The following is a 23,596-nucleotide window of genomic DNA, read 5'->3' as shown; positions in this document are numbered from 1 at the left end:
CCTGATTTGTTGGATATTTCAATTTCTAGTGTTGTTTCTTCTGTTTCTAGCCAGCAATACATTTAACTCTCAATAATTCACAAGACAATAACAGAATCATAATTTGAAGTGCACTGCAATCATCAAATATTTATAAGAAATGACAAAAAACTGAATAAAGGTGGCTAGCGAATGTTATATTAGATGGAGAAATTCCAACAGAACAATATTTGGACTCTTGAACTATTTTTTAAACAGAAATTTAGTTTGTGTAGCATAAACACCTGATTTGCTTGAACTTTCAATTCTTAGGCTTGTTTCTTCTGTTTCTAGCCAACAGGACATTTAACTTTCAATAATTCACAAAACAATAATAGATCCATAATTTGCAATGCACTACAATCCTAGAATATTGGTGAGAATGACAAAAAATTGAATGAAGGTGGCTAGTGAATGTTAAATTAGGTGGAGTATTTCCAACAGAACAACATTGGGACTCACCAACTCTAAGCAAAAAATTAGTCTGTAGGATCAAGCACTTGATTTGCTGGATCTTTCAATTCCTAGGGTTGTTTCTTCTGTTTACAAAAAGTTGTAATGAAATATGCCAACTTCATTTATGACATCCTCCTATAACTCCATGATATATAAGTAACAATATCGCAATAAACTAAAAGGTATCAGCCTCCAAATATACCTCAAACGAACAAGTTAGATAAATGAAATAACAGTTTCAAACTACATAATATGAGAACAACAATTGAAGCAGCAGAATTCAGTGGGCGGCCTATTTTAGTAAAAAGTGAAAAAAATAACAAATATTCCAGCAATTAGCATATTCATTATTAAAAATTCAAATTTTGTCACTGCATAGTCCTTTTTTTTTAAATGTGTCCAAATTTCAAATAATAATTTTAAGATGACCCAAATCCTGAATCAATCATGATTGAAATCAGAGTCAAGTTATTGGATTGTAATTCCTCATCCTCTTGAATTTGATTATTCTTAATCCAACATAAACTTTCCGTCTTTCTTTTTATATTTTTTTATTGATTTGATTTTAGTTTTATTATTACAACCTTTGTGGGGCCGTCTTGCTGCTGTCGACCCGCCGCTGTACCAATGTAAGCCTACACGGTTGTCGTGGGGGAGGGCAAATTGTGGATAACCCAGGGGCGGCAAATCCGCCTTTGGAAGCAGCTATTATACAAAGATAATAAACTGTATGAAATGTTATTTTAAATTAAAAACTGAGCAGCTCGGACCACGAGTAGCATAAAATTTACTAGTAAATTTAAAGACTTTACTTTCTCCAAAAAAATTTGCTTTTCCAATTGGACTTGTTTCGTCCTTTAAAGAATAAACATAAACTTGACTTTCTTGGTATATAGAAAATAAACAAACATTTAAAATTGTTTATTTTCATTTGAACTTACAAAAAAAATGACAACAGACATTTTGAATCATAAACACCTACTTAGAATCATAACTCAATGGTTGATTGATGGCCATTCGTGAAACTGTTCAAAAACTTCTTTTGCTTAGCAGTATTATACTTTTCCAACTTTAATAGGTAAATTTCCTTCATATGTCATTTTTAATATAGTGGCCGTATTTTTTGCAATAAAAACTTAGGCCGCCAAGATATTCTCTTTCCATTACATAACCATGACTACTTTTCTAATAAGTCAAGAAAATTCCATAGGGGTAAAGATGCGGTTACCACAAAAAACTCTATTCTTTGACAAAAACGAATAACCACGAACTAAAAAATATGTTTGGGTTATATCAGCCATTCATTGTTTGATTTCCGGTATTTGTTTTATGGAGTTGTGTCTAAAGCTCCTCTTTGAATAGCACCTTCAAAATATATGTAAGAAGTTGGTTGATTGGTTTCCAAATATGGCTGCAGTTTTTAGATCAACTGGCAAAAAAGTAAGTGGTATATTCTGCATAAAATCGAAAACAGGTGTTACAGATTCAATTTTTTGTAAAATTTCATGACTCGTCTTTTTATATACTAGTGACTTGTTATAGCTAAATGTTTTGCAGTATTGTTTTACGTTAGAGAATTATTTTCACAGACAACTCTTTGCACATGATCATAGATCTACTTGAGGCCTACAAAACTATGATCACAAACATGTTTCTGAAAATATTTATAATTTACAATAGGCGTAAGATAAGCTCGAACATCTGTTTTTTTTTGTTCAACTGATATTCAAGATATGTGAGCGGTTTACTGCCTCTTTTTGGGAAAAAAATTGATGTGCTCATTAGTCACATTATTCGCTTTGGCGTCACCACACTGTCTGATGGCTACACATGTTGTGGTGTTTTACCAGCTAATAATAAAGAAGTCAAACAAAATACTCTGTTAAAAATATTCTTTCACATATCCCTGCTGGATTTTTTCTGTTTAATACATTGAACACAAAGTTACTTTTTTGATGTTACTGTGATTGCTCATTTCGAGATCAGTGCCTTTGAATTACTTTGGCTTATAACCCCTTTAGAAAAGTGTCCCGTTCCTTTTTCTGATTTTAAACTTAGTAACAAGACAATATAAAATTCACCTCAGTCCGGGCATGTTTGTTTTGCTTTTCACCGCCTCTTTAACATGTATTATTTTTACCAGATACTATACTCTACTAACTTTTCTCCAAGTAATCTAGCTTTAAGCATACATTATATTCATAAGCTTTGGTGTTTGTACCAGCTGCTACAACATCAAACATGCGACTGCGCGACATAAACTTATTGTATACGTTTCAAGTACGGAATAAATACATTAATTTTTTCTAATATTTTTAAATTAATCTGTAGTCATAGTCATCCTATATTTTCAAATTTAAATCCAAATATGATGGATGCATTTGAAGTTGCAAGAACATAAAAATTCAACCTATTGATATCTATATGAAAATTTTAACAAAGAAGTTTGCTGCAAGTAATAAAATATCTATCCAATATGTCAATACCAGATTACTTTACTTTAACTTTTTCAAAATATAAAATAATATATCAAATAATTAATAATTTTCGATAAAACATGTAATTTTGCAGTTGTATAGATATAGACCACAGTCTATAACCTATTTGATAGAATTGTCAATACAATAAAGACATTAATAACAATATCTTCTAGCTGATCGACATTGTACGTTTCTATGTTGACAATAAACTGATTTTGGACATAGAATTAAAAATAAATGTATATTTTTCTTATAGAGTGATACCAGAAATCAAGAAACCTACGTTCCGACCTTGGTATAATAAACAATGGAGGAAATCTTTTACGGAATGTAAAGTATTAGAAAAATCCGTTGGGTTATCGTTTCTTCAAAACTATTCAGATGAAGAAGACGATATTGAAACTGAAGAAATCGTAATATGTAGCACTACTAAAAAAAATGTTGAAACTCCCGTACTGAGTAACTTAGAGTATGAACCTGTTCGCACTTTTGCAAGAGGATTTTCTGATGAGTTTTTAATCAAAGAAGCCAAATATGAAAAACAAGGTTCGATTTCAAAGACATTTAGTGACTCTAAAAGTGATACCTCAGTATTTACACCCGAAAGAAATAGATTAGAATCAGTTGCAGTAGTAAATGAATCTGTTTTAGAAGACGAAACTGGTATTCTGACACCAGATATATCTGCCCTTCCGTTACTACAAATTCAAAAAAGTACCCAAAAATCAGAAGAACAGAAAATCGAAAATGAACAAATGAACAAAGAAAATAAATTAGATCTAAAATATAAGAAGAAGAAAAAACGAAAACTTGAAAATGAACAATCCGAAGACGATACTCCTAAAAAGAAAAAGAAGAGAAAATCTAGAAGTAGAAGATCGAGTAGTTCAGAAGATAGCAATTCGTATAACGGAAATAAAAAAAAGAAAAAACAGAAAAAAACTAAAACTAGAGCAAATAGAAGTACAAAGAGAAAAGCGAAAACAGATACAACTGAAATTAAGTTGAAAAAGAAAGACAAACGAATAAATAAGAAAAGTAAACACTTTACTCGTACATTAAATCAATCTCCTATGGAAGATGTTGAGAAAAGGCCTAAAAAGAAAATAAAAAAACAGGAAGAAGCAATTAATAAAAAGTCCAACAAAAAGGAAGCTACTCCAGAAAAAATTCCAAAACCAAAAAGAGTTGTAGTAGAAGATTCTGATAGTGAATCAGAACACAGTAAAGGGGAAAAAATCAGTGAAGATCAAATACAAAAAACGGAACAAATCAAACAAAAGAGAATTAAGAAGGAGAATATGGTAGATGAAAAACATGAACCATTGATCGATATAGTGATAAAAAAAGAACCTGAAGATGAAACTTTCTTTAAATCAGCAACTAATAACGTCGCCAAAACACCTGATACTAACAACTATTGTAGAAACTGGGAAAAAGACGATCAACTTTGGGAAATCGAAGATGAAAATATACCAAAAGAAAAATACAAACTAAATTCTTCTTGTTGGGAAAGTGATGAAGAATTGTATGAAAATAGATTGCCAGAAAGGAGACCCATTGAAAAATTCATAGAAACTAACGAAATTCGAGATCTGGAAATACCTCTTAACATAAAACCTTTTAAAAAGAGGGAAATTCAAGTAGTGAAACTAGATAACATATTTATAGAAGAGGCGAAACGAGAAGATCCAATTGAGGAAAAAAGTGAAGTTAACGTTACTAAAGAGTTAGAAAAGAGGTGTAGGTGGGATAAGAAGGACATCGAACCCAAGACTGAACAAACAACATACACCATTTTAGAAAACGAATACGAAGAATTTATGAAAGCTGTAAATTCTAATACAAACACAAGCCCCATATTCGAAAATCGCAACACTATCGGTAATGATCCAAATGATCATATTGATAATGTGACAAAAGAAGAATCGAAAATAATCATCGCACCTAATGATATTCCATTTATTCCAATGCCCGACGAATTGAAACTACAGCCGGTACCTTCTCCTCGTATTGTAAATACTCAAATGTGTCAAATGAAGATTAATTTATCTCCTAAAATCACCGCTTCTTCGACTTCAGACACTGATGGTAAAACTGATATTGTTACCACTCCGCATTTAACCGACCAAACAAAATCGTTCAGTTTTACAACGTTAATGTTACCGTCAAAAAAAGTATTAATAGATAATTCTAATTTAAAATTGGGCGATTCGGACGATGAGGAACCTATAAAACCCATAGAAGTTAAAAAAGAACTAACCGAACCAAAACAAACTCGATCGGTAATCGAATCACCAAAAGAAAAGAGTATAAAAAACCAAAACACCATTAAAAATGATGAATTTGATGAGTCGAAAGTTAAGCTTTATAGTATCAGTCATAGTGATCATAAATTGATTGATAAATCTCCTAGTAGAGATAGTTCACGTAGAAGAGAATCACAATCATTTAAATACAGAAGGGAAAGTCCACGAAGGAAAACGTATTCGCCGCCGAGAGAATATTCTCCGAGAAGAAGACGAAAATCTCCGGAGCGTTATAGAAGTAGATCGCCAAGTAAGTTGCTCAAAAATATTTATTCCAATAAATTATTCCTGGAAAATATACAGTAAATAGTTTTAATTGATTCATTAACGCGAATCTAGGATGATAAAAATCAAAATTTAAAACATTATACTTGAAATTTTCACGTTTTTCTAAATTATCATCTGTCATTTTCTATTTCTGTTATGTGCTGATTTTATTAGCAATTTTAGACCCTATAATTTCTCTAAGAATAGTTCTAAAACAGTTAAAACCACTCAAGAATATCTTTTAGGAAATAGCGAAATTAGAGAAAAAAGAAGTATCACCTATCCTGTCTAGTTACTTCGTCCTCGAATGAATATAGACCACGGTCTCCAATCACTTATTGAACTCAGCCATTTTGTTTTCGAACAGCTTTGCTTCCAGCACCTTTTCATTATGAATGGTTGGTGGTCCTGCTAATGACATTTTTAAGTGCTGTCATCTTGGCTTTTATTTTTACTTTGTGTATTCCATTTTGCTTGTAATTTGAATTTGTAGTAATTAAAACTCTAAAAAACCATAAATTGTGTCGGTCTATGTTTGATTAGGTTAGAACATGAAAATCACATCAGTTCTTACTCGTCAACAGCCTCCCTGGAAACATTAAAACGACCTCATTTATTGATATCAATACTAAATATTCTGTTTGCTTCTACCATTACACCAACACTCACAATTACACTCTCTGGTGCGCGTTTTCAGAGAACAAGTTTTACCTTGATTATGAGATTAGGGAATGTCGTAAGAAATAGTGAAGCTTTAGACCAATATTGGAGTAGATTACAATTATTACGACCCGGATTGTGACAAATATCGATTCGATATCGAAATATTTTTTTTGTAATTGTCTTTTATTTAAGATGGCACAGATCTCAAACAAATAAATAGCATATTTAGGTATTTTAGTCGCTGGAGAATAAGGTGGATGTGGAAGCAATTCGGTGTTGTTTTTGGTTGATTAGCTCATGCGACATCCAGTTTCAATAGAGCTTTTGCATACCCAAACATTCTTTCACGATATGTCCAACACGTTCCTATGTTATCTTAAGGGTCTCAGCTCCACATTACAAAATTATTTTACGGACTTTTTTTATGTTTTTGTTGGAGATAGTCTCTTTCGGGTGTCCACTGCGTGCATCATCCTCGGTGCTTATTTCATCTTATTTAAATTTTGTAAATCACTCCAGGTTGATTTCCCTCTCTTATTAAGCCAAACTTTGCCTTTAATAGTATTTTTTTGCCCAAAATCAACGTCTATTATATATTGTATATGTATTCAAAATTCCTTTTTATCCATTTTTCCAGCCGACAAGCTTGCACTTGTCTTTTTAAGGTTAGGACCGAAAATGATATGGATTTATACTAATAGCTTCATCTATGGTTCAACCTTCGGACTTTTTAACCCACCCAATAAATTAATTTATAATTTTGAGCTCAGTTTAGTTTTTATTGTTTTATATACACTTTGTAAATTTCTCTTGTAGCAATTGAAAACAAAATGGTGTTAAGCCAAGTTCTCCTAATGAGTGCTACACAGGGAACTTTGTCTAAGAAATGAAATTACTGAACCGATTTTGACAAAACTTGCTTTCTGTCGAAAAGTTTACAAATTAACTTATAATGTTTGATATGTATGGACATACAATATGACATACCTCCTTTTCAAGTCTATTGCAAATTCCCAAACTAGCCAATATATATCTAGAAAGTTATAAATAGTACTGATAGGTATATCATCCTAAGTTGTAATAGTAATAATAATAAAAGTTATTTCTGCCTCTCATGTTCCCTGTTTTTCTTAATACCTTTACTGATTATATAGTCCATTGTAACCTTCCTTCCCCAGCTGCAGACTTTTCTTCAGGAAGTGGCATTCGGCCTCGGTTCAAATATTTAAATAACTGGCACTTAGATTGAACGCTTTTATTGATTTTTTTAAATAGAGTGGGAGGTCGATAACAAATTAATTTCTTTTTAACTTATCTTTTTCATTTAAATTTTATTTTTAGCGAGTAGAAAATACCATCCAAGAAGACATTATTCACCTCACAGGAGAAGAACGCCCTCTCCCCGAAGAAGGTCGCCTAGAAGAAGCGTCTCTCCGAGGAATCGAACCAATAAAAGAATCTTGAGCAGGACGGACGATAAAAAAGAAAAAGTAATAAATGAATTTAAAAACGTATTATCTTCTCCATTAGAAGGAACTAAAAGAAGTGTAGCAGATTCGACAATATCAGGTACAAATCTCACACATCTATTTTTTTTTGTTTATTTTAATATTTAAGCTTTGACGACAATACAGAAGTCAACTGACTAAATTTGTGTAATTATTTTTAACGATATTGATGGTGCTCCAGAAGAAGTACATTTGGAATAATATTTCAAATTGTTCTTATATGATTTTAGATCTTTCATTCATTCTTTTTATTTAGACTTTAATTTAAAAAAATCTGAATTGGTAAATATTGAAGTAATTTTTTAAAACAAATTATAATTAATTTCAGATGATTCCCTACTTCCGCAGCCAAATTTAGAAGAATATGCACAGTCTCCGGTGTCATATTACATGGGACAGATGAAGTCAGATGAAGGGAAAAGATTATCTCTCGATGAAAGAATCAATATAGAACTTGGACTTAACAAGGATGATTTCAAACCTATCACCACAACATACGACAATTTTTGCCAAAACCGTTTCTCAGATAATTCTCAAATTGAGAATTATACTATGGATAAGAATAATTTCAATGAAAATATATCTACTAATTTTGTACAACTCGGTAATATGGTTGAAATTGTTCCTACAGACTTAAATCTCAAGACTGAAACGCATATGGAAGATATTCAATCAAAAAATAAACCTCGGATTTTGCAGGTAAACGAAAACAATATTCCTTAAATTTCGTGAAAAACATCCCATACCAATACAAATAATAAAGTATTAATATATGTTTGTCCTGTAGGTAGGCAACGTTCTTCAAATAGTTCCGACCGAATTGCCGCCAGCTCCTCCGCCATTACCGTCTACATTACCTGTTGCAGTTCCGCCGCCAGATGAAATCGTTACGAATTCATTAGTAACAACCGAAAAGCAATCAGTTGAAATTAGTATGAAACAAAAGATCGAGGAACGAAAGGCCGAAAGAGAAAAGAGGAAACTCGAAAGAGAAACTAAACGAAAGGAGAAAGAAAATAGGAGAAGGGAGAAAGAAAAACGTAGACAAATTAAGATGAAGGAAAAAACGGAAAATATGATAAAAGTAAGAAAATTTTTTATATCTGTTTTTTTGTTTCAATTTCCTGATGCTGGAGGTAGCCTCAAAGAACTAAGGTATGTTGGTCACGTTACAAGACCTATCATCAATTTTAAAAAATGGTACCTATATTTTATTAGTACTTTGACATCTAATTTTATAGTAGTAATTTGGATTATGTAAATCTAGATCTGATTATTTCATTCTAGTTTTCCCATGAATGATTCTTCCATAGAAACATGCAGCTTTCAATTCAATATACCATGTTTCTTATTCCCCTGACAAGCTTTAGTAAACGCAAATGATCCTTATGGTAAATCCTAAAATTTAATCTGTGTTTGGACAGATGATGGATGGCAGATGACAACAAACACATAATAGATGACATTATAACTGCTTGAAATGTTTCTTGGCGTGTTTCTATTTGATTAAAATATGTAAAAAGGAATAAACAAAAGTGAGGGAAGCATTTTTGATACATAAATAAGATAAAATATTTATGTCTTCTCATTATTGTTTGCCATTATTATGGGAAATAAAACGAGGTGTAATAATCATCCATATATGAGTTGAAGTAAAAGTGCGTGCAGACAATAATGGTAACAAGATATGAGATAGATTGGACGGAACATTAATTTAAGATAATGTAACGCAAAGTCAAAAGAATAAGGATTAGAAATAAACGAAACTGAAACGAAATAAAATAAAAACGTAACATACAATATGATTTAGTCTTCTTCAAATTACTATCCTTTGCTAGAAATGCACTTTTTTAAACTTTGAATCCATGGAAGGCTTCTTTCGAAATGGCTTTCTTCTGCTGTCAAAAACGGTGTCAAAACATTTCTCTTTTTAGGAAGAACCAGAAATCGCGCAGTTCTGAGGAGTAACGTCAAAGTCACCTCAAAGGAGAATAACTAATTGGTTATGACTAAATATAAGAACTAAGGAATGACCAAATGACCACTAAGGTGCAAAAAGCAAGTAGAATTATACATCATGACAATGAAAGCAACAACTAGTAACGTCTAATAAATAATAAAGAAGAGTTAGTACTAAAGCAAAAACAAACCAAAACCTAAGTGTAATTTTCCAACGGATTTTTAATTTCACAAAAACAACTCAAAAATCTTCTCTTCTGTACAAGATTTCTTACATTTCTGTATTATTATATTATTGTATTCTGCTTCCATTTTATACTAGCTTGCAATCTTATGTGAGATTCTTTCTTGTTTTTTTGTGTTTTAATGTACATCATCCGATAAAAAATTGAAATGAACAAATATATCTATGTACATTATGTTACCACAACAGCAATGATATATCTTCATATACACATTATATATTGTACAAATTATTTATCAACGCATGCAGTATAAATTATTAATTTGTATTTTTGATTCCCTTTTCATTCACTATAGCTAAATTGACATGGATGGAGAGGTTTCCACTTCGGAATTTCTGTCCTAATGAAGTTTTCCACAGCTTTTTCCATCGTGCATAGTATAAACGAGGTTAAACTGATTGGTCTGAAGGATTTGGGTTGTGTGGTGTCCTTTTTTCCAGTTTTTGGTATGAAGGTTACTTAGGCCCTTCTACAAGGCTCTGATATGTACCCCAGCTCTAGACTGCTTCTAGGGCTGGGAAGTTTCTGTCTACTCCTAGTGACTTGAACGGTTAAAAGGTGTTTAAAGCCCATGTTATTCATTCACTGCTGCATACTTTTTTTGCAATTTCCTCAGTTTATCTCATAGTTTTTCTATGTTTTGTCCTTTTGTTTTCTGAGGCCGGTTCACCACTTTCCAGAAAGTGAGTGTTCAGGAAGAGTTGTGCTCTGTCCTCCTCGTTCTCCGTGAAGCTGCTATCTGGTTTCTTCAGAACCATGTGTAGCTCTGCCAGTCCCCGGAACACTTTGCTCTGTTAAAGAGGTGTCGTGTTTTGGTTATTAACTTGGACAGATGCTCATTCCACCAGGGAACATCGCTACCTTTTTGCTTTTTTGTATGGGACAACTCGATTCGTATGCATCGAGTATGGCCTTATTCACTTCTTTGAGATCTTACTCCAGATTCAGTTGGTGTCTAGCCTTTCTGGTTTAGATGCGCATTAAATTTTAATGTAGATTGATTTTGTATGTATTTTCCAAATTTTCCTACTGAATTCTGGCTCAGTGGAATCTGTCTAAAGAGTCTAAACATGATTATTCTATGATCAGAGATAGAATGCTCATTCGATACCCTCCAGTTTTTTACCTGTTCTTTTACGTTCGATGTACTTATGTTATGTCTGATACTTCTTTCCTTACTCTTGTTACAAATGTTGCTGTGTTCAGTACATAGTGTATGTAAAGGTTATTAGTTCAAATCTTTCTCTGGCAGTACTACACTAGTCTTTGCAGCTCTGGTAACAGTACAGGCCCGTTCCCATCTAAGTAGCTGGAGACTATGACGATTTCTTGACGTTTTTTCTCGTATTCAAGGTAGGCTCGAGTTGGTAGGAGGTCTCTGGTTAAAAATTCTAAAAGACAAAGGTGATTTATGTCGTTTCTTACCAAGATACATGATCTCGGTATACTACCACTACTTGTGTCATAGGTGAGTCCTTGTAGACCCAGGGCTCCTGGATTAGGACTAAGGTTTTCTTTAGTGAACGCCCGGCGATTACTGCAGATGCCCCTTTTGCGTGGTGAGCGTTCACTTGGGCTATTTTGATGCCTGCTTTCAAACGTTAGGTTCGTCCGGCTCACTAAGGGTGTGTTCCCAGTGTTTTTTCGCGGCAGTCTCGTTGCTTGCGTATTCTATTTCCGGTGGGGCAGTTAAGGTTAATTTTCTTTGGCCCAGGCTTTCGATGTGGATGTGATATGTGCTCTCTAAATCTTCCTTAGCGTCTTCCGCAATGAGGTCAGTCTCTGGGAACGCCTTCAGCAGAATAGCCACTCTCAAGAGCTTAGCAGCAGCCGCTTATGTGCCCTTAGAGTATCTTTGCCTGCTTCTTATCTTTTCTTTTTATCCGGATTTTAGGTTCAATATATTCAATATATCAAAATTGTTACAACAGACATAAAAAAATTGGATCAACGATCTGATGGGACAAAAAAAAGAACATAAACCCATTTTCAAGGAATATTTTATTTTGCCAAAGAATAAAAAATTATACTCTCTGGACGCAATAATCGAGAAAATTTATCAGCATCAATAATCATATAGATATTAGGAAATATTTGAATTTTACAAGTTTTCTTGTTCGTTACATAATATACTTTGATCTAACAATTGTTTCTTTTAGAAAGCTTTACAACTTGAGGTAGAAAATCAAGATGAGGAAGGGGATGTTAATATACCAGCACAATGGCCCCCCATACATATTTCTAATTCTTCTAAAGATCTTATTTGCAAAAGAAGTATACTTCTCAAATATGGACGGTGAGTTATTTGAATCTTTTTATTGTAAGAATCATTCATTATTAATAATTTGAATGAATATATTAACAGACATTGTTTCTTATGCCAACAGACTTTATACATTGAACTGATCTTCAATAGAAACTGTCTTCATACTGTTTGAATTCTCATATGCCAATGTATGAGATTTAATTGTTTTATCTCTTTCTGGATTCCCAAATTTCATTTTGTCTAATCTTACTTGTTGTTTCTCAATATTTTCTTACTATCTGACACTGGTTGATTTTATTTTAAAATATACAGCATTTGTAACTTTTCCTCAGTTAATTCTTCTTGAGATCAACTATATCAGTAGGTGCTTTCAATCTTACTTTTTTGTACTGAAGACACCATTACACCAACACTCACAATTACACCATCTGACGCGCATTTCGATAACCAAGTTTCGTCTTCAGAGGCTGAAGATAAATTGAAACCTAATATTTTGACTTACCTGTTTTTTGCTACATTCACACCAATAAACCTCCTCCTGCAATTAATTCCAGCGGCAAAACCTCCTCGATGGTAAGTGGAAAGTGAATTAGCGGATTTACCTAGAAATGAAGACTGGCCATCTTATGTTGAATACAATGAAAAGAATCGGCCGGGATGTACCTGCACGTTGCAGTGTTTTTCCTAAATACATCCCAGTTGGTTCTAGAGAGAGTTTTAAATTGGTTTATAAATCCAGCAATACATAAAAACAATTGTTATGTAATCCTAAGAATAAATACCAAATTTGGAAAAGAGTGGTATTCATGAAATTAGCTGTGGTATATGGTATATTGGACAGACTAAGAGATCCGTTATTATCCGATTTAAAGAGTTCATAGCTCATTTAAAATATGGCATAATCATGACAAAAATATTAATATTAATAATGTAAAATTGTTAAAAAATGTTTCCAATAATAAATTGTCGGATACATTTGAAACCATTGAAATTGCTAAATGTATGAAGAGCTTAAATTAGGCGAATGGCTAATTCCTTACAGCCCACTCTATTGTTTAGTAGTCAAGAAGTAAATGTGAAGATTCCTGTCAGGGAGGTTTTCCCGCTAATTATATATTAAAACTTCGAATTTGGCTTTTTAAAAACAAAAATTACAACAACAATATATGTTTATTAAGTAAAGTTAGAACAGAGAATGAATAATTAAAAGAAATGCAGTTTTTATTATCTTCCACGTTTCCGCGAAGTCATCACATTTATTATATGTTATCAGCTGTTACTTCATATGTAACTCCTCCCCTCTAAGATGAGAACAATACGGAGTGGTGTTCGATTTTGGACTCTTCTGGGTACTCTTCTATTGAATTTTCTTTCTTTTTCTGGTTTTTGCAGCATTTTTGCAGGGTTTTCTTGATTTTCTTCTTAAAAATCCATCCCAGTATAAATAAAATTATGGCTAGTAAAGATAAACTACTAGAAATTTTGGGATAGTGGTTGGATATTGGGATTTTTAGTGGTATAAGCTGATTCGTCATTCTGCTTATTTCTTGAATGTCTTCTAAATTGATTTTTTCCATTTTGGGTGTTTCGTATTCTGCAATCGTATCGTATTCTTCCGTAATTGGTTTGGGAAGAAGTAATGGTTTTCCTCGTTGTATTTTGGTATTTTTATTAGTGTAGGTTTTTTTACTTCTAGATATTTGTCAGTGTTGCATTTGGAAAAAACTTTTTCCGTTTTTGCTGGAATGATAATTATCTCGTCTTGTGTGATTTGTTCAGTAAGTGATTCTTCTAATTTTGAATTTATTTTTTGGCAACCTTTAGTCGACTGGTTTTCGAGGAGCTGCAGGGTGCAATTGTCATTAGGAGAGTGGTCTTCGATGCAGAAATATACATTTTCTAGTAGTGGACAGATTTCTTCTATAAATTGATTATTCCAGTTGTTTCGTGCCAGATAGGAGTATTTTAGGGAGAATATTTGGTTGTTCTGAATGATGGGGAAGAGGTGATATAATTTAAGGACTTCGGCTTTGATAATTGGTATATGTATAGCAAAAATTAATTTATTTTTAGCAACCGAAACTTGAGTGCCTAAAAATTGGTAGTATGTTAGAATGTTTTTAAATTTTGTAATTTGGTTGTCAGGGTAAATTTTCCTTAAATATTCTAGTGTTTTTTGTAACTCTTGACTAGGGATAATAGAAGGATGAAGTGTGTTTAATTTTGCGAAAGCTATGGAGTCTTCCAAATTATCTAAGAATGTGATAATATTTTGACAGTCTAAATTTATTTGTGAAATGATTGCTTGAAAGGTTAAATACTCGTGTGATTCAGTGATTGATTTTTGCACGCTGATTTGAAATTTTTCGAGAGAAGTTGCAAATTTTTCTTGATTTTTTGATAAGGTGTGAATTGTTACATTGTAATTTCTTGGAAAGTGAACTTTGTAAGTTTATTTCCGTAATCATGTTTTGTTGGTTTGTTTCTAGAATTTTTATTGCGTTATCATATTTATTACCGTCATCGGTATCAAGTGTACCAAACAACCATTTTTGTAGTTGACCGACCCCGTCAAAGAAACTTCTTTTATTACGTATATGAGGTTGTAAATTATCAAGTTTCGTACGTGTAATTTTGATGAGAAATTCTGTTCTCAACAACATGTCTTGAGATAAGGCATGATATGAGATTTCATTAGTTGCATTTCTTACTTCTAAATTATTTTTTATAATGAAAAAATGTTTTTCAATGTTGAACAATTGCTTAATAATAGGTTCTAAATTTAAATAATGTATAAAGGTATGTTTACTATATATGAGACGGGAGTCTCCTAATTGTATCGGTAATAAAGGATTATCGATAGTAGTTAGGTCTATGTCTTCCGTAGCGTTACTCTTGTGCAGTTTTTGTATTGCCAGAAGTACTAGGAATATTATTTTCATCTGCCCCATCTTCCTGAAAAATTTGTTTTTTATTAGTTTTGGGTTTTCTTGCACTTGCTTTGTGATAAATGTTTTTATCTGTTATCAATTTATTTTTTGTCTGAGCTAATATTTTCAATTTTTCGAATTTTGGAAGTTTTTTGTTTCTTGTTTTTGTACGAATATAGGCTACTTTTTCGTTTTTATAGTCAGGAGCTTCGGTGCGCTTTTCGTTCCTATCATTAATAATCTTTTCTTTTATGGTTTTATTGGTCTCTGTTATATTTTCGTAAAGTCTTGTGGTTGCTTGTTTATGAGCTTGTACATAGTCTGATATTATTATGTGATCATTAAGGTCAAAAGGGTTTGTTTCATTTATGTGTCCCTTTATTACCTCGAATGGTGTATATTTGGTGACACTATGAATTGAGTTGTTATACCCAAGTATGGCCCGTTTTATCAATTGATCTGATGTGAGACTTCGATTTTGTTCTCTTAAACATCGTACATGTTCAATAAGTGTGGAATGAAACCTCTCTACGGGGCTATTTGAATTGCTGTTTCTAGCGGTTGTGAAGTGAAGTTCAATTTTGTAAAGTTCGCAAAAGTTTTCAAGATCTTTATTTTTAAATTCCGTACCCGAATCTGCTGTTATTTTTATGGGCAATCCATGGTGTGTTATAAAATTAAATAGGCATTCTACTATAGATATTCCGTTTACAGCTGATAAAGGGTAGGCTTGGCCGTATCGAGAAATATATCTATTACGGTTAAGTAAGTGTTTCCTGAAATTTGAAAACAGTCAATATGAATATGTTGAAAAGGACGTGAAGTGGTTGGTGTTAGGTTGAATTTTACTACTGGTGGGTTTCGATCGTATTTGTTTTTTTGACAAATTTCGCAATTATTCACGTATTCTACAATGTCATCGGACATTTTTGGCCAATAAAATCGTTTACCAAGTGCTATTTTCATTTCGTTAATACCGCGGTGGCAAGTTTTAGTTTCATGATAAAATTTGAGTTTCTCTACTTGTGCTTCTTTAGTTTGTAAATCCTCTAAAACGGTGTTACTTTGTATAATTTTGAAAGCAGAATTTTTGAAGTACGATTGCATCGTAGTCGTGAATATTCTAGGTAAATCGCGGTGTTTGAAATAAATAGCGTATCTTTTGTTTGGGGCGATGTGTTCTTTTACGAAATTTATTATATGGAAGGAAGAAATGTTTGAAGGTAGTGTAACATATAATCTAGTATTGTCGAAAATTTTGGCAGTTTTACATTTGATCGATTCTATTTCTCCAGTTGTTATGAATATTTGGTTCTTGTATGTGTTTAATACTCTCTCGGTAATTGGAATAGAAAAGATAGGATTCTCTCTCGACGTATGTTGAATTTCAATGTCAGATTCTGAGTTTGAATCTTGAGGTCTATCTGATTCTTTTTGTATGTCTCGAACTATAATTGTTTCTTGATTTACGGTGTCAGTGGATCTTATATTATTCAGTATTTCCTCGAGGTCAGGGCTAGAGGGTGGAGGAATTTCGTCAGGATTTTGTAGGAAGTTTTCTATTATTTCGTCCGCATCTCCTACGTTATTTATTATTGATTCATTATCCATAGCATTCAATTCTATGTATGGATTTCTACTTAGTGCATCTGCGGCTGAGTTCGACGATCCTTTTTTATATTTGATGACGTAGTCGTACTCTTCTAATTTCAATCTCCATCTAACTAGCATAGAATTTGGGTCTTTCATGGAGAAGAGCCATTGCAGTGGATTGTGGTCTGAATATATTGTGAATTTCCGGCCGAAAAGGTATGGGCGAAAGTATTTGCAGCTCCATACCTTTCTAGTTTATTTCGGCTGGATTGAGAGTCCTTGATGCATAGCATATAGGGTGGTTATTTTGTGAAAGAACTGCGCCTATTGCGTAGTTGGAACTATCTGTAGTTACTTCAAATTCTTTATCGAAATCCGGATAAATTAAAACTGGTTCAGACGTTAAAATATTTTTACAAGTTTCAAAACAATCTATAAATTCTTTTGTATGTATTACTTTTTCGTTTTTCTTCAGACATTTAGTCATGGGTTTTGTGATTTTAGCAAAATTTTTTATAAATTTACGGTAGTATCCTAATAATCCTAGAAAAGATTTTATTTCTTTTTGTGTTTTTGGTAAGGGAAAGTTCTTAATAGCTGAGATTTTTTTTGGGTTGGGTTTTATCCCGTCTGTTGTTACTATATGACCTAGAAATTCTACCTCTTTTCGTAGGAATTCTGATTTGTCTAATTGAATTTTAAGTTTCGCTTCGCGTAGTTTCGAAAAAACAAGTTTTAAATTTTGAAAGTGTTCTTGAAGTCCGGTACTGAATATTATTATGTCGTCCATATAGACCATACACACTTTATTTTGGAGATCCTTTAAAATTTCATCCATAACACGTTGAAAAGTGGATGGCGAGTTTCTTAACCCAAACGGCATTCTAAGAAACTCATAATGGCCGTTATCGACAGTAAAAGCTGTTTTTGGTATGGAATTTTTGTCCATTTGGATTTGATGAAAACCAGCCCAAAGGTCAATAGTTGAAAAATAGTTTGATCTTCCCAGTTTGTCGAGAATCGAATTAATATTTGGTATCGGATATCGATCTGGGATCGTTTTTTCGTTGAGTTTCCGATAATCGATGACTAGACGATATTTTTGTTTCCCCGATTGGTCTTCTTTTTTATTGACTATCCAAATAGGGGATGACCATGGTGAAGTTGAGGGCCTTATTATGCCTTTATCCAGCATTTCATCTATCTGGTTATTTATTTCTTGTTTATGAATATAGGGATATCTGTACTATTTACAATGTATAGGAATTTCGTCGGTCGTTTTAATTTCGTGTTTTGTTCTTGCCGTGAAGGATAATTTATCACCCGGTTTAAAGAAGATGTCTGAAAATTTTCGAATAAGCTTTAAGATTTCAGCTTTTTCTTTCGCGTTCATGTGGTTTGTCCTAATTAATTGTGATATATCGATATTTTTTTTTTGATTTATTATTGTCTTCGTTATTTAAATTTAGAAACGAATTAACATTAAAGATATCATAACTAGTTTTTTCAAATGACTCTACTTCTAAAGGTTCTTTAAGATTAACTGAAATTGTTTGATCTGTTTTGTTTTGGATTTCTACAAGAGCAAATCCGTTTCTGGCATCAGTCAAAATTTGCGGTATATATAATGGTCCTATTTTACCTTCATTTATCAATATTTCTCCATTAAAAATAGAAACAGGTAACTTCTTTAGAATTTTTTGTTGTGGTTCTACTGAGAATAATATATTTGAGTTTTCTTTCCGTTTATATCTGAGAAGTATCTCAGTATTTGGTCCTATTAATTTGTTATTTATAAGATCAATATTAAAGTTCATATTTCTTAAATCATTTAGTCCTATAATACCATCGAAATATTCGTGGAAATCAAATAATAAAAAGGAGATGAAATAGTTTGGATTCTGAAATTCAGGAAATGCTCTAAGTGTTGATTGATATACAATATCTCGACTACCCAAAGCTGTCTTAATTTGTGCATTAATTCGATTAACGGAATTTGGATAAGTTTTTTCTATAATATCAGGTTTAATAATTGAACGTGAACTACCGGTATCTATAAGTAATTTTAATTTGGGATTATTAATTTCTATGTAAGGTAACGCGTTCTGTTGAAATGTTAATTTCTACTAAGGTATTCCTTGTTGTTGGCTCGTTTGGATAAAATTTTCATTTTCTGTCTTGTCATAGTTATAGTACATTTGATTTTGGACATTATCGTCCGTATTTTGGTTCTGATAGTAATGTTGTTCGTCTGATTGGTCGTAATCGATTGTGAATAGCTATTCGGAAGTAAAATTTGAATTCTGTCCAGAATTTCGAAATTGTTGATTTCGATTATAATTGTTATTATTTGGCCATCTTTGTCTTTGTGATAATGTGGAAGAATTTCTTGAAGTCGTAGACATAGGTGTTGGTTTAGGAAGTTGGTGCATGGGTTTTTGGTTTGGTCTGAAAACGTTTTGTGGAGGTCCAAATACTTGTTTGTTCGTCGGGTATTGTCTGGGGGGCATTTGTCTAGGTTGGATGTTAATAGGTTGACTGGGGAATTGATTAACTGGTTTATTATTGTCGACGGAATGATAGGGTTGTTGGAAAGAGGGTTGTGTTTGGTTTTCAGGATAGTATCTTGGTTGTGAATAAGGTTGTCGATAATTACTATTAAATCTGGACGTCGTTGCTCGGTTATTGTCATTTAGATTGCCATATAATTTTTCAAAGTTTTCAAATTCGTTCAGATAGGCCATTGCATCTTCCAGTGAGGCTGGATTTTTAAGATGCAAGTTATTTCTTAAGGTACCACTACAACCTGCTATAAAAGTACTAAGTGCAGTTTTATCATAATGGTTTATTTGGCACACTTTCTCCGCGTTAGTTATGTTAGGATTATTACTAATTTTCTGTGCTATACTACTTCTTAATAATTGAATTCGACTTCCAAAGTTCATCAATGGTTCGTTCCTAAATGGTTTCATTCTAGTGAGTTCTTGTACTAAACAGTCAATATTTCTACGATCAGCGAAACACTGAATCAGGGCTTCTTTCAATCTCGGCCAATCTGTTAACTCAGCACGATTACCTACTAATATTTCTGCTTTATCTATAAGTTTTTCTTGAACTGATTGGAATATGTGTTTAGATAATTGTGCATCATTAAATTGCCGATAATCATTAATAAGGTCTTCACACCTAATTAGAAATTTATTTAACGTGTTACTGTTACCGTCATACGGTTTAATATTATCAATTCTAGACTTTAAAAGATCCCAGTTCATCTCAGGCATATTTAAAGTTGAATTTATTGATTTGAAAGAATTAGTGAATTGTTTATTAATATTCCGTTGAGTGTTAATATTATTTTTGTTGTCTAATCCTATATTTGAAATTCCGTTAATTATTTCATCAATATCGCTCATGAAAATAATTTAAAATTAATTATCATAATAAGCAATTTATTCGCAATGAACAAAATTTAACTATCTTTACCAAAATCCTTATACAGAGGGGTTTGGAAAGGTAAAAAGGAAAAGGCACTTACAGATTGTTCGTCGGTTCGAGCGCTCTGCTTTCCTGCTCCTTTTCTTGATTCCCTGCTCCTGTTGCCACAATCTTCGAAAGTTTTTAAGTTCGTAATACGCAGTTAAGGTGTAGAAACTCCAAGGTCCCGAATTTCACTTCCGGCACAATGCGAAACTGTTCACTTCCGAAACCCGTGCGTATCCTACTGACTGCGCCAATTATATATTAAAACTTCGAATTTGGCTTTTTAAAAACAAAAATTACAACTACAATATATGTTTATTAAGTAAAATTAGAACAGAGAATGAATAATTAAAAGACATGCAGTTTTTATTATCTTCCACGTTTCCGCGAAGTCATCACATTTATTATATGTTATCAGCTGTTACTTCATATGTAACTCGCTGGAATTAATTTTCACGGTAAAAGGTTTATTAGTGGAAAAATTTAGTATAAAACAGGTAAGTCAAGTTATTAGATAGGTTTTAGTTCATCTTCAGTCTCTGAAGATGATAACTTAGTTATCGAAACGCGCATCAGATAGTGTAATGGTGAATGGTGGTGTAAGCAGTGTGTTCAGTTCACTAACGGTTCCAGAAATTCCAAGTTACTTACTTTTTTACAGGCTATATTGTTTATAAACTCCAGTTTTCTATTAATAAAAACGACGAAGTCTATTGTACACAACAATCATATTTCAGAACCGACTCCTATTGAATGTCATAGACACTTTTCCTTCTCTCACCTCTCCACTTATTGTATGATGGTTTCAGTTCATTACGTAACAATTTTTTTGCCCACCTTCCTTATTTCTTCCAAAGCTGTTGATATTTTTGGTTCCAGCTTCTCTTATTTGGTTTATCAATTTATTTCGTGTTTACCTCTTTGTTTTTTAATGGTGTTTGCAGCCTTCATTATTATGTATATATGAATTTAACTGTTTCTTGTTGATTTTTTCTATCAATCTTTCTTTTTTTTTACTTTTTAATATCTTATTTTATTTATCTTACATTTTTCCACTATTCTTCTCAGGGGTTTTATTTCCATTTTGTTTATTTATTTCTTATCTTCTCTCTAAATTGTCCAATTTTCTACTGCTTCTATTATAGTTGATACTACTATCGTATTTTTCATTTCACATACATATCTATATTTTATCAGCCTGTATTTTAATATTTAGTGCTTATTATTTAACACTGAGAATTTTACTTGTTTTAAGTCAGTTTTACAATTATCAAGGTCTCAGTTCCACCAAAATTCATCTCATTACATTGAATATTTAACTATGAATATTTTATCACGTGTAGGTTGTCAAAGAGTAGAAAGAAAGTGCAATTTGCTGACGGTATCAGACCTGGTGAAGGCACATCACCATCTGCTGGAGAAGATTTAACTTCCCCACCTCCTCCTTCTAAAGTGCTACCAAAGGAAAAGCGTTATACCAAAACGAAACTAGGAACTAAACATGTGAAGAAAAAAGTGAAGGTATGTCTCTTTATTCTAAAGCATTATTTTGTTGCCATATAGAATAATTAGTAAAAAAATCTTGATCATTAATTGAGAATACATATAAATTCCTTCTCCATTATCAATTTAACTGTATCTGTAAAATTTTTAGGTCAAAATAATCAAATCTAACGAAGCACTTTTGGACGAATCAGAAGAAGATGACAATTTACCTCCACCATCACCGCCTCCAGGCTCACCTCCGCCACACATATTTCCCCCTCGAATCAAGCCGCAAATTGTTACTAATCATGGATATGTTCCAAGTGTGGTTAATCAAAGCCAATCAGTGTATCGGCCACCTGTAAATATGCTAATGATGCAACCTCCTTTGCCCGATTCACCAATGCAAATTCATTCGTATCAGCAATATCAGGTACCACCTTTGGCACCTTCTACAACTTTAACACCAGGAGTGACAGGTAAATTCAATGTATAATAATAATTTATTTCTGTTATTATAACTACATGGTACGAGGATTCCTACTTAATTTTTGAGATAGACCAATACTCTTTTGAATGCGTTTGAACCAATTGTAGAGATTGAGGTACCTCGGAAACATGTGATTTTAACGTATCAACCACTTCTTCGGGTGTAGATAAACGTTGACTTGGCAATTAATTTTTGATTTGCGGGAATAAGAAGAAATTATTGGATGCCAAACAAGGACTGTACAGCGGATGATCCTTCAATTCGATGTTTTGACTATTCAAAAATGTATTTGTTTCAATCAAATTCAATCGCGGTGCTTCAAAAGACGATAAGATCTATGCCTATGAACCCGAAACTAAACAATCGACTGTATGAGTTTTTCAAGACGAGCCACATCCAACAAAAGTTGTTCGCGCACGAACCACTTCGAAGCAAAGTCGCCTGTTTTTAGTATAACTAGATATGTAGATTCTGAATTGTATACCAGCATTTGTTTGCCAGAAGTGTTAGAAAATATTAGGGAAACCAATTGCACAAAATGAACCATTCTCCGCTACCACAATGCGAGCTTTCATAGATTAGTTCAAACAAATACATTTTTGAATAGTCAAAACATCGAACTGATGGGTTATCTGCCATACAGTCTTTGTTTTTCTACATCAGAAGAAGCGGTTGATGCGTTCTAATCTTATGTTTTAGAGGTACACCACCAAAAGTGTATTGATCTCGATAGAGAATGTTTTGAAAAAAAAATAAGCTATATCCAATTATAAATATTTGTTTTTTTTTGTCTATTTCAAAACTTAAGTGTCTTACAGTAGCAGATATACATTTCATCTCAATTCGTAAATAGTTGCAAAATTAATTAATATTACAAGTAATCCTATGGCGAATTAGTGAAAAACAAAATATTAACTTCCTGTTCTTTGTTTCAGAATCTGCAGCTGTAACAGTGCATCGTAATCATTTCAATTATTCCTTGTAGAATAATGTATAATTGTGTATAATAATAATTGGTATTTTCTTTTTTTGTTTCATATTTGTAAATAAATTGAATGTGGATTTACACACTAATTCATCTGTAAGTAATAATTATCTTTGTATAAAAAAATCGATTATATAAAGTTTAATTAAACATCAATTGAGTGTAACGTTGCTGGTTATTTTTATAAACTCCCATAGCAAGTTTCATAAAGTGGAACAAAATAGACCAATGAGTATAGATAAAGATAAAAACATCAACATATTTTTTAAAGGAGATAAATTAGCTCAATAAGATTATAGTTATTTTCAAAAAAGGGTATTGCAAATTTTTAATACCTGAACTTCAAAATTGATATAAAATTTCTGATGCTAATAAATTACTTTAACAAGAAAAGTATATTCAGAAGGTTTTCGGTTCTAAATATATCAATACAAAGACAGCTCCAAATGTTACAGAGCGTAT

General features: G+C 32.4%; 1 protein-coding gene across 2 annotated transcripts in view; it reads left to right on the top strand.

Annotated features, from left to right (window-relative positions):
- LOC130897528 (putative autophagy-related protein 11) overlaps positions 1-23,300 on the top strand; it is a 33,857-nt gene extending 10,557 nt beyond the window's left edge. For both annotated transcript variants that reach the window (XM_057806435.1, XM_057806436.1), the window contains exons 5-12: positions 3,211-5,513; positions 7,535-7,762; positions 8,030-8,400; positions 8,489-8,785; positions 12,065-12,201; positions 21,518-21,695; positions 21,829-22,138; positions 23,085-23,300. In XM_057806435.1, coding sequence (XP_057662418.1) covers positions 3,211-5,513; positions 7,535-7,762; positions 8,030-8,400; positions 8,489-8,785; positions 12,065-12,201; positions 21,518-21,695; positions 21,829-22,138; positions 23,085-23,134 — 3,874 coding nt within the window. In that variant the 3' untranslated portion in view covers positions 23,135-23,300. The remainder of the gene's footprint in view (positions 1-3,210; positions 5,514-7,534; positions 7,763-8,029; positions 8,401-8,488; positions 8,786-12,064; positions 12,202-21,517; positions 21,696-21,828; positions 22,139-23,084) is intronic.
- The last annotated feature ends 296 nt before the right edge of the window (positions 23,301-23,596 follow it).

Source organism: Diorhabda carinulata, chromosome 8 (assembly GCF_026250575.1).
Source record: "Diorhabda carinulata isolate Delta chromosome 8, icDioCari1.1, whole genome shotgun sequence".
NCBI classification, from domain to species: Eukaryota; Metazoa; Arthropoda; class Insecta; order Coleoptera; family Chrysomelidae; genus Diorhabda; species Diorhabda carinulata.
This window is presented reverse-complemented; position numbering and strand designations above follow the sequence as displayed.